Here is a 12,926-nt window from a genome sequence, read left to right on the forward strand (position 1 = left end):
GAATGTATCCTATCCTGGCGTTTTGGCTGCCGATCCATATACAAAGCACCCATAATCCAAAAATGACCCGATCAATGCGTGGTATATGTACAACAGTGTTTGTCTATCCGACCCCCAATCACCTTACTACACTTAATATGCTCAACATGTCTCTTCCATGTTATCCTCTCATCAAACCACATACCTAAATACTTAAACTCAGTCACCCTACCTATATCCTGACCGTATATTTGCAGCCTAACATCTTTAACCTTCCTCCTAGAAAACACCATAAAGCAGGACTTGGCCACAGACATCCTAAACCCCCATGTTAGAGACCAATCTTCCACAACTCCTACAGCTTCTTCCTCATCACATATTTCACATTCCCACTTCTCTTCTACCACGTTGACAATTCTGACCCCAACATGACTCGATCGAACAGGAAGTCCATGATCCAGTTATGCAGACGTCCCCCAATGCCCAATGCACTCAACTTGAGCAACAACCCTTCCCTCCAAATGGTATCGTAAACTTTCTCAATGTCAAAATACACAATACTCATCACCTCTTTGGCTATCTCTGTACTATCTCTGTACTAACTGTCATCAGGGCCTTCATGGCAGACCTCCCTCTACTGAACCCACTCTGTGCTACGCTCATCACACCCCTAACTTCCAAGAGATATATCATCCTACTCACCACTGGCAACTTCCTGGTTGTTCGTCATGTGCACCAGGTGGTGGTGCTGCTGCGTCAGCTACAGGATTTATGCATTACAGTTTCAGTAGCAAGGCCACTTGAATAAGCAGGCCTAATTAGTCAGAATATCCTAATTGGTTTGACTAAATATGCAAATGTTCATGGAACCTGAGGTCATGTGGAGGGGGAGAGAGTAAGAGGACACTTATGATTCTAGCTAGGTCATTTAGTAAGTTTGTTCATGACTGTAATGTAGTCCTAGACTATCATTTGTAGCCTAATGTATGTATCCATACATGTTTATAGCTTCAACAAGAGAGACTCAGGAGAACAAAGATGGTACTCTCATTATGATCTTGTAAAGCAGAACCATTGGCAAATAAAACAGTTTATCCATTATCCACTAGGTGACAGTGTCCTCTAATGTACTGTGACATGACCTGTGTGTGTGTGTGTGTGTGTGTGTGTGTGTGTGTGTGTGTGTGTGTGTGTGTGTGTGTGTGTGTGTGTGTGTGTGTGTGTGTGTGTGTGTGTGTGTGTGTGTGTGTGTGTGTGTGTGTGCATATATGTTTAAAAAAACGTGGCACATGTTATCATCACTGATATTCAATTCATTGACCGTCAATAATTATACTCCTGGTCTCCTTTTTTAAACAAACACATCTTTATTCAAATGAAACATGTTACATGGTCTCAAAACTTGCAAAATAAATCATGGAAAGATCTCAATTGCATACTCCTCATGTCCTCTCTCCGCATCTCTCAGGGGAAGGACCTCTGGCTTTCTTATCCAATGGGTTTTGAGAAGGAAACAAGAAGAGAGGACGTGAGGAGTATGCAATTGAGATCTTTCCCACTGCTCAAAACCATTTATGGGGGGGGGGGGACTTTGTAGCAATAAAAATATCCATTGACTGGCAGAGTTGTCTCAAGGCACGTAACACAGAAATACTGTTAAAAGTCATAATGTCCCAAAACATAAATAAATCACATAGGCATCCTTAAGCTTATCTCATGATACTTTAAATACAATAATGCAGGAATATCAATTATCTTACCATGTCATTTCTCCTGTGACAATTTTCTTTGTCAGCTAAAAGGTTAAATGAAAATAAACAAGAGAAAGAAATCTAAAATGTATTTCAAATGTATGAATGAGTGCAATAACATAAGATTCAAGCACCCCATGTGAAACTAAAGGTTGAGTGGTTCTGAATCTGACTGTCTTTAATGATATCACATTTAATAAACTTCAAACAAATATTCCCCTCAGTGCTAGGTCACTACAGTTTCCCATCATCGTTAAAGGTCTGATGCATCTCTCTGTATCATAGTCTGTATTTTGAGAAGTCCCTAACATCTGAAAAACCTGTAATAAAACATACTGTAGTTGGTCACGAGTTATTGCAGAGCCTTGATGAGCAGCAACTTGTAATACTGTACATGTTAAATCATTTCTCAAAGAATATTGCACTGATTCCTATCAAGAATATCATAGGCACTTTGGACCTGCTTAATTAGTAATATGAATATCATAGATAAGGCACTTATTTTAAAATGGACACATTGTCATTAGTCAGTCGTTTAGACCTTCTACTTTGTAGAATGATACATTGTGAGAGCTACCAGACATTGGTACTTTGAGCAGCAAAGATACCGTGATAATAAAGCAGTCTGCTAGTGGTTGTTGCACATTATTCCCTCATAGGATGGCCATTCAGTCAATGCCACACCTGGTAGCCAACTAAGATGGGAATACTGTATATACTTTAGAAGGGTAGCTCAATACAGAGATGACAGACGCTCCCACCAGCAGCCATCTGGAGAAGTTTGCCTCGGCCAGGGCTGCAGTGAGGCAACGAGCTAGAGACCTCTCTCCTCCTCATTGGACCTGACATCCCAGACAGGTGTCTGTGGCCTCAGGGAGGTGGTGGGGTGAGGGTGGGAGGGGCAAGGGGAAGGGGAGAAGTCAAGTTTTGGTTTTGGATCAACACATTAGACAAGGAAAAACACACGTTTTCTGGGTTTACTTCTATATATAAATTATGAGGTGGCTAAATGTGAATATGAAATTGTTTTGTTTCAGTCATCTGTATGAGTCAACCAGCATCAGCTCTGTATCAAAACCATACCCACATCAGAAAATTTAAATGTGGAAAATTGGGTAATATATGGTTGAGATGTTGCTCAATGAGATTACAACCTAAATTCACTCTCTCAAAAAGACAGCAGAAAGTTTGTTGAATTCCCAATGTGTTATCACTATGCTTTCAACCATCTAAAAGCACAACCAAATTCCAATGGAAAAACAATGTCTGGTTTTTGGTTGAGTGGTCACCTACAGTGCTTTCAGAAAGTATTCACACCCCTTGACTATTTCCACATTTTGTTGTGTTACAAAGTGGGATTAAAATGGATTTAATTGTATTTTTTTTGTAAACGACCTATACATAATACTCTGTAATGTCAAAGTGGAAGAAAATGTCAAATATTTTTTTTAATTAATGGAAAATAAATCACTAATATATTTTCATTACATAAGTATTCAACCCCCTGAGTCAATACATGTTAGAATAACCTTTGGCAGCGATTACAGCTGTGAGTCTTTCTGGGTAAGTCTCTAAGGTTGCTGCAAACCTGGAGTGTACAATATTAGCCCATTATTCTTAAAACAATTCTTCAAGCTCTGTCAAGTTGATTGTTGATCATTGCTGGACAGCCATTTAAATGTTGCCATAGATTTTCAAGATGATTTAGGTCAAAACTAACTAGGCCACTCAGGAACATTCAATGTTATCTTGGTAAGTAACTCCAGTGTATATTTGGCCTTGCGTTTTAGGTTATTGTCCTGCTGAAAGGTAGATTTGTCTCCCAGTGTCTGTTGGAAAACAGACTGAACCAGGTTTTCCACTAGGACTTTGCCTGTGCTTAGCTCTATTTCTTTTATTTTTATCCTAAAAAACTCTGAAGTCCTTGCCGATGAAAGCATACCCATAACATGATGCAGGCACCACCATGCTTGAAAATATGAGGAGTGGTACTCAGTGATGTACTGTGTTAGATTTTCCCAAACATAATGCTTTGTATTGAGGACAAAAATACATTTCCTTGCCACATGTTTTGCAGTATTACTTTAGTGCTTTATTGCTAACAGGATGCATGTGTTTGAATATGTGTATTCTGTACAGCAGGGATCATCAACTACATTCAGCTGCAGGACAATTTTTCTTGAGCGCATGGTCAGGGGGCCTGAACATAATTACAAATAATTTGGAGACTGCAAATTGGCCGTAAGAAGCCCAAACAGATATATTTGACTAAAACGTCAATTCAAACCTTGCTTCCATTTGTATACGATCACATCTCTCTATTATGTGTGGGAAAACTTTCAAACAGATTTCCAAAATTAAAATCACTTGGAGCTGATTAGCTTATTTATTTTTTATTTACTTGGGGGGGGGGCAAATAAAATCAGCTGCGGGCCAAAACATTCATATTAAACACCATTATTGCAAACAGTGATAGTCCATGCAACTTATGTGACTTGTTAAGCACATGTTTACTCCTGAAGTTATTTAGCCTTGCCATAACAAAGGAGTTGATTACTTATTGACTCAAGACATTTCAGCTTTTCATTTTTTATACATTTCTAAAAACATTATTCCACTTTGCCATTATGGGGTATTGTGTGTGGATCAGTGACACAAAATATAAATCATTTAAAATTCAGGCTGTAACAACAAAATGTGGAAAAAGTCAAGGGGTGAATACTTTCTGAAGGCACTGTAAATGTGTATCACTGCACCGAAGACCATGTAATAGCACAACAAATGGGAATACAATGTCAGATATTTTGTTTATTTATACAACTTAATGTGTTATCCCTGTTCTTCTTCTAATAGCACAACCAAATTACATGGATTGCAGTTGAGAATATATTACATTAAAAGTACATGGTGCAAGTGATCAATGCCGTTTATTATAGACATTTATTATAAAAATTGTGAAGATCTCCACAGACCTGAACATGCACTCTTTAATTGATAAGACATTTATAGTTACATTAGCGTCAAAATGTGGCCATGGATGTGTTACCCACTTGAATAAATACTGTTACATTAGTCTGTAAGTTAGCCTTACCTTTAGGCTACTGTATTACAAAAGTAACATTGAATTGTGTTTGGTTGATAACACAACAAATAACCAGCATTTAAAGGAGATTAATCTACTGCTTGAATAGCTTAATATGTCCCACTGACTTAGTCGGGCTTTAATTCCATTAATAATTGTTATGCTGTCTGAGGCACTGCATCACAGTGCTAGAGGCTTCACTACAGACCTGGGTTCGATCCCAGGCTGTATCACAACCGACCGTGATTGGGAGTCCCATAGGGCGGCACATAATTGGCCCAGCGTCATCTGGGTTAAGGGAGGATTTGGCCGGGGGGGCTTTACTTGGCTCATCTGGCTCTAGCGACTCCTTGTGGCAGGCTGACCTCGGTCGTCAGTTGAACAGTGTTTCCTCCAACACATGGATGCGGCTGGCTTCCGGGTTAAGAGGCCGGGTGTTATGAAGCGCTGTTTGGCGGGTCACGTTTTGGAGGACGCATGACTCGAACTTCGCCTCCTGAGTCCGTTGGGGAGTTGCAGCGATGAGACAAGATCGAATGAGAAAGAAGGGGCAAAATACCCCCCAAAAAAGTACAAAAAATGTAATAGTAATTAAGATGTTGGATTCACTTCTCCAACTCAACCAAAAATCAAACTTAAAGAATAGGACAAAATCAAATCAAACTGTAAATGGAATTTAAATAAAGTTGGATGTAGTCCTATTCTTTAATTTAGATTTTTGGTTAAGATGGAGACATGAATCCAACATATACAGTACATTATGAACTTTTAGATTACATTTAAAATCAACCAAAGCTTTAAACCCTATGCCTATATGTATCGTCTATTTTTAGTTGAATCCTGTATTAAATATTTTTATATAGGCCTATGCATCTTATTTTTTATAATTTTCATTTATTTGCTTTTTCCTACCCCTTAATACTTCCATAGCAAAGGTGAATCTATTTAGCTTGTACATTTTTAATTTTATCATTTAGCAGATGCTGTTATCCAAACTACAGTTATCTCTTAAGCTAGGTGGGACAACCTCTATCACATCATGTAAGTACTTTTCTCAATAAGTAGCTATCAGCAAAGTCAGAGCTATAAGGGGGAACAAATATCTAGTTCACAAAATGTTTTTTTTGGGGGGGTTGTCAGTGACATATCAAAGCTAAGCAGGGCTGGGCTGGGTTAAAACCCAGGATGGGAGACCAAAGGGATAGCTATAAATAGCTGTAGAATTTTCCAGAAGGAGGTGCTGCCCAGCTATAGTTTTTTTTCCTGATAGTAGATATAACATTGAAGATCTGACATTGTTTCAAAAGGTACAAATTCAACATATTTTATACAAGCTTTGTCTATGTTGAAAATTGTTTACAATGATGACAAAATCCTGTGGTTGAAATTTCACCCTCAAAACAACAGTTGATTACTTTTTGCAAATCCAATGAATTTTACACAGATTCCACGTCACAATACGTTGACAAATTACGTTGAAACAATGTTGATTCAACCAGTTTATGCCCAGTGGTTAACCTCTGAGTCGACAGAATTTCATTTAAGAGGCTTGATGGTCTCAGGCCAGTGACATCTCCAGACATCAGAAGCCTTTGAAAATCTTGATCTTGTGTTTGTCAGCCAGAAGCAGGGTAACGTTGTACTCATAGTCAGCATCATGCACCCCGGTGTGGCGGAATGCTCCTCCCTGGTGATTCTCTTCCCAGTAGTGGTGCCAGTTCCCGTACTGATCCGCTCCAAACCCGTACACACTCACCTAAATGATACAACACACCATTATACAGAGATACTCGTCCGCCCCGGATTTGGCCAGACTCTTCTATGTGACTTATATTCATATACTTATATGCTTTGGCCTAATGCCATGTGCCACAGAACTGATGAGGTGGAATGTTGCTGTACTGATTGATGCGTTGATATGATGTTCTGGTACTCTGACACATACAATTGATTTTGTAGAGCTAATTTCTTCATTTGCAGATTTTTTTGTGAAACTTACAAAACATGCCAATTGATGATGCTTTAACTCTAGATGACAGTATGCAGTTACTAGAAAAACGTCCTTATACAGTTACTAGAAAAACGTCCTTATACAGTTACTAGAAAAACATCCTTATACAGTTACTAGAAAAACATCATTATACAGTTACTAGGATTTATTTTTCTTCTCTTCTAAATGACTCGGTTGAGCTCTATGTAACAACTATAGAACAACTATAGGACATTGGGATGCCGTCTGCATCACTTGGGGCAACTGTGGAGATTCCTGTTTTTCTAGAGTCAACCTCTTTTAGGTTCTAGAGAACACCTTTTTTTCTAAGAGTGTAGCACATGGCACGTGGTAATTGCCTGCATTTCACAGCTCCCGTGTAGATGCAGATAATAAGCATAACACTCGGCGCTCTGCCCCTCTTTCCGACCCAAAACGTGTTTGTTTGTAGAGCAGTGGCGGGTAGATAACACAGTGCTGCACAGCGTGTGGCCATTTCGCAGACGTAAGGGGTTACTTCATTTCCATCAGCGGTTACATTTTTTGGGCACTTGGGACACTTTTTCCCGGCTTTAAACTCTGTAAAACCTCAGTGTGAACCCAACGCATGCTTTGCAGTCACAGAACACTCTCATAATGTATAGAACTTTGTCAGACAGACACAAAAGGAAGTGGGTGGGCTCACCTTATCACAGATGTGAATGGAAAACAATAGGCTGAGGAAGCCAGTGGAGGGATACCGGCCATGACTCTCCAGCCATGCGTCATAGACATATTTAAAGAAGGTCGGGCTGTATATCAACACCTGCAAAACATAACAACAACTTTGACCTTGTGAGAAGTGAAAATACTTTCAATCTTGAACGTTATCAATCAATGAACCAACCAACCAATCACTAGCTCTTCAAAATCTGCATTATATTGTCTCCAGGTAAGGTAAACTAAAGCAGATCAACCCATAGGGCTTTGGTCAAAAGTAGCCAAGGGTTCACTCACCCTGTTCTTGTTTGCCTTAATCCTGGACTGGACAGGAATGTACGTGCTGCAAGAAACAAAAGATGACATAATATAAGAAATATCAAACTATTATCACAGATAAAAGGGGAAACCCAAGAATCTTTGGTACTGTCAGTTTAAACCACCATCGTTGATAAAATTCCCCTTATTTCTGACAGAGGCGCCGCCATCTTTGTTTACTTTGTGGTGGCCATCCGGTTGGCTATCAGCATTGGCTAACATTAGCCTACTGTCTATGAGCTCCTCTGGACAAACTAGTAGCCTATACAAGTAATACGTTCAGTAAAAGGTTGTCACGTCTGGAAAAGAAACCCGATTTCAGGTTAGAAAATGTATGTTACAGTTCACAGTGTATTTGCGATACTGATACTGTTTTGGTTACGGTTTTGATACTTGTTTTTTTATGTTTGTGCTGGTATAGTAACAGTTTGCAAACAAAGTAATTGTCACATTATTGATGTTTTTACAGATGATCACAGTGACAGATACAGATGCAAACAGCAGGGGCTTGTTTCCCATCAAGGTCAAGGGTCATACGCTATTATGATGTGCTGGGTGTGAGGTCATATAACCAATATTGATTTGGGAATGATTTGATTTGTACTACAGGTATGCTATTCACCACCGGTAGGGTAGACTGTATGAAAAGAAAAGCTGCACAGTCTAGGTCAGATTAAATAAGTGCAATAGATATCAACGTTTCGACAGCTATGCTGCCTTCATCAGGATTGAAGCTGTGCTGTGATATAACTAAAGCACTAAGAATTCTTGACCATCTGATCCATAACATTATTAGGCCCTGATCCTCAGGGCTGGACTGGGACGAGAAATCGTCCGTGGCATTTCTAACACACTGGCCCATTTTTTTCTTTGAGGCCCCCAAACCAATCCATTTTTTCCCCTCGAGACCCCCATACTGGCCCAGTTCTTACTTGAGGCCACCATTATTACAGAGATAATGATAATTTTGTGCAGAAAACCCAAGTTAGACAGGCCCACTGGGCAAAAAATGGGCCAGGCCACCCCTGCCGATATTCAAGGTGCCAGTAAAGATTCCTACAGGCAGCTAAGCACTTCCACAACCTCCTCATTCTCCTCCTCCCCTTCCTCTTCCTCCTAACATCCCACTCATCCTCAGCAGTCATTAGATCATTAACACAGGAACATCACCATAAGGATGTAACTGTCAAAAGCATTCCAGCTGAAGCCATATTTATGACCAAGTTGAAGGGAGTGTTACATTTCCACACGCTAAGAATCCACATGCTTAGAAGCTTAACTTGTGGTAATAATGAGATGATTAACTGAGATGACTCATGTAAGGTGTAATAATTGTCTAACACAGAGCTTGAGAACATCGACCTTGTGGCGCTGGAAGAGGTCTATATCAGTATGTGCCAACATGTGGATACTTGTGGTTATGACAAACAGCCCTGAAGGAGGTACCGGGTGCACTTTTACAAAGAATGTTTACACAGCATAAAGGATACCAGACCTCACGGGGATGAGAACGTTGTTTGCGGTTTCATCTTTCCATTCATTACAAACAACTCCACAGGCATTAACTACAGTTCGTATTGAAGGTTTGCTAAGGTGCACTTACTACACTTTCTTAGGTGAACTTGATGAACGTGTAGTGACTGTGTGGTGCATGGTCATTGATCACTCACTGTTTGATGGAGCCTGTAGTCAAGGCACTGGTGATCCACTGCAAGTCCAGAGTCTTGAAGGGGATGAGCAGAAGACTGGTGGTGTTGTCCAGATCTATGGCGCTCTCTGGGTACATGACGTGATGCGTGGTCCGGCTCCCAACATCCTCCTCATAGCCAGAGGTAGGAGCCATGTTCATTCTGCAGGAACAGGGTTACGGTTAGAGTCAAAGTGGGTTGTCCTGCATTATAAAAACTGGGTGGTTCGAGCCCTGAATGCTGATTGGCTGACAGCCGTGGTATATCGTACCGCATACCACAGGTATGACAAAACATGTATTTGTTATTGTTCTAATTACGTTGGTAACCAGTTTATAATAGCAATAAGGCACCTCTGGGGTTTGAGGTATATGGCCAATATACCACGGCTAAGGGTGTACCTAAGAACAGCCCTTAGCCATGTGCACGACCCCCTCCGTGCCTTATTACTTGAATATAACATATGGATGACAATGCTTTCACATACTAATCAACATATCTGCTTTGTTGAAGGTGGGATGCCTGGAGGTACAAACCTGGAATTTGTATCTAAATGACATTTCTGTCATTTGGAACTTGAATGTGGTGATGAACCAGAGGCTTACTGTATATCCTCAACATCAGGCTCTGGGATCAACCGTCTTCATGACATTCCTGTAAATATCTACTGAATACCCACATCCTAGTAGTGCCATGGCATGTGACACTTTGTGGAATTCCTGCTTCTCCACATCATACAGTTCATATTTGTGTCCCAGTTACAGTGAGTGCATTGAGGGGAAAGCTATAGCTGTGATTCTGCCTGTTTAATTAATACAGTTAGTTGGTTCTTCCAAGGGGAGATCTTTGTGTGTGTGTGAGAGTTAAGTGAGTGTGGGGTGAGCAGTATAATCAATTTCAGCCAAGGACTTTCCTCCTAATTTACACACTGATAGTTGGTCTGGCTCCTCATTGAAAAACACAGCGCAGAAATCCAATCTAAAACTGGGCTTTTCACTCACAGATGTGAGGTGCATAGCTATCACTACATCTGTCGGGCTCTAGGATCCAACCTAATGAAGTTACTCGCTGAGGCTTTACCCCATCATACACGGGTCAGAAGTTGATTGATGTTTAATCCACCGCTGATCCAACGCTGTAAGCGTCTTACACTCCAGACAAGCTAATTATGTTTGAATAAAAGAACCTGGTGCATCTTTGACACCTGTGATATAGCAGCTCTCATAGAACCAGAATAAATAGGCTTTTTTTTTTTTTTAAGTGTGAGGGGTTTTGCCAGTAAATATTTATCATTACATGAAAGGGGATGGGTACTATAATTTTACATTACCTTGGGCTATGCGCTTGGCAGTGGGTCAATGCTGTCAGCGTCTTATTATCCAGACAAGCTAATCATGTTTTAATAAAATATCCCGGTGCTTCCTTGACACCTGTGATATACCAGCTCTCATAGAACCAGAATAAATAGGTTTTTATCAACAAAAAGAAAGAGTTATGGATTTTGCTGGTAAATATTTATTTTCATTACATGGAACGGGATGGGTACTATAATTTTGAAGCAGAGCACATGCAACATGTTTTTCATTTGCAGTGTCGGGTCTGGCAATCGAGCGTTCATCTAAGTCACTGTAGTAGCAGCACATGGGCTCCATCCTAAATGGCACGGTATTACCTGTATAGTGCACTACTTTTGACCAGGGCCCACAGGGGATGCAAGATGATATGAACTGTACATAATTCATGTGCTTGTAAGCCTGTACTGCAGAGAAGGATTGTGTTAAAAGAAAAGCAATAAGTCTTGCGTCTCTTGTCCCAGTCTGCGTAATTAAATCAGCAAGCATGCTGCTCCACAGCATGGGATGTTGTAGAAGATAAGTGCAGTAATACAGCTTTACATTGAGGAAAATTTGTACATTTGTACATTTACATTTGAGTTCATATACAGAGTGACTTACAGGAGCAATTAGGGTTAAGTGCATTGCTCATCAACATATTTTTCACAAAGTCAGCGCAGAGATTCGTACCAGCAACCTTTTAGTTACTGGCCCAACTTTCTTAACCACTAGGCTACCTGCCGCCCAGAGATGTACCAGAAAGCTCATCTCCTGTTTTTCCATGCTTCTGTGACAGCATGGCCAGCACCGTTGAGGGCTATCTCCATTTTAAAGTAGTCAATGGGCACCTTCGAGCAGATACAGTGTGTTGCATTATGGGGATAAAAACTGCGCCTACACGTCAACTGCATGAACTTTACAAAAACCTTGTAAGCAAAGGTAATGCAGTTTTTTATTAAGTCGCCTTCAAGTCTCTGTAGTTGCTTCTCACAAACTGTACCATAGAGGGCTTGCAGTTGACGTACGACACCGTCTGGCGGCCATGTTGGAAGACCACTGCATTACTTCTTCTGACAACAACAGCCAAGTTTCTGCCCCAAACTGCATGATAACAGTACCTAAAACTAGTTGATTCATCACCAAGGTCATTTTCTGTGGATATGTTTACAGATTCCCCGCAATCATGAAACACCATTGATGACACCAATGAGAGAAGACTCGAGAACTGTCAGAAAAGCCAGTAAACCTTTTTGCCTTTCAAGACCTGAACCCAGACAGCTGTCAGTACAGGGTCTGCTATGATTATTTCATAACTGGTAAGTCAAGTCTGATCAATTTCAAGTTAAGTTTATCTGTTATGCTAAGCAGGTGTTAACACTAAATTAGCTAGCTAGATTGTAGTCTAGCTATTAGCATATGTCGAGCAATTTCTTTACCATAAAATGGCACCTTTATAACAAATGACTGCATGCCTCGATCATCGCATTTGCAGACTAATGTAAGCCTACTATTCCTAATGTGATGAGCAGATTGGATAGTGATCATTTTGGCTATTAATAAGCGTGTAGTGGCAGAGGTTTATAGGCTATATCAGAGAGATTTCTTTCCTTTGCACAGGAAAAATGTGGCCTTTGATAAACATTTGATGCAATTCTACTACACTTTATATGAATGGAGACATTAGCAGAATCTTTTTGAATACGATGGTAGCCTAGTCCTACTCTACTGACACTGACAACAGATCAGTAAAAATGACCTCGTCTTGAACGCAACCATGTCATCTAGAATATGACATTCATTTGACAAAAATTGGATCCCTTCTAGCCATGACCATGAAAAGAGGAGGCTCAAATTATACAATATGACATCCATATAGCCTGGGGGACAAAACTCCAGTGGTTATTATATATTCATATGATAACCCATTGATAATTTGTTGAGAGCTTTATTCATAAGAGGGAAAATGTATGGACATTACAGCATAGGACAAAGGCCTCCATAGGATAGGTCAACCTGCTGTGTTGACTATTGGTTGTTCCAGCCCAACAACAGATTTAATCTTTACATGACACTAAAACACCTGAA

General features: G+C 40.2%; 1 protein-coding gene across 3 annotated transcripts in view; it reads right to left on the bottom strand.

Moving 5' to 3' along the window:
- Window positions 1-6,014: 6,014 nt before the first annotated feature.
- LOC106588596 (CMP-N-acetylneuraminate-beta-galactosamide-alpha-2,3-sialyltransferase 1) overlaps window positions 6,015-12,926 on the bottom strand; it is a 42,892-nt gene continuing 35,980 nt past the window's right edge. For all 3 annotated transcript variants that reach the window (XM_014177753.2, XM_014177751.2, XM_014177752.2), the window contains 4 exons: window positions 9,490-9,669; window positions 7,799-7,844; window positions 7,488-7,607; window positions 6,015-6,568 (listed from right to left, as the gene is read on the bottom strand). In XM_014177753.2, the coding sequence (XP_014033228.1) occupies window positions 6,395-6,568; window positions 7,488-7,607; window positions 7,799-7,844; window positions 9,490-9,669 (520 nt within the window). In that variant the 3' untranslated portion in view covers window positions 6,015-6,394. The remainder of the gene's footprint in view (window positions 6,569-7,487; window positions 7,608-7,798; window positions 7,845-9,489; window positions 9,670-12,926) is intronic.

This window comes from Salmo salar, chromosome ssa27 (assembly GCF_905237065.1).
Source record: "Salmo salar chromosome ssa27, Ssal_v3.1, whole genome shotgun sequence".
NCBI classification, from domain to species: Eukaryota; Metazoa; Chordata; class Actinopteri; order Salmoniformes; family Salmonidae; genus Salmo; species Salmo salar.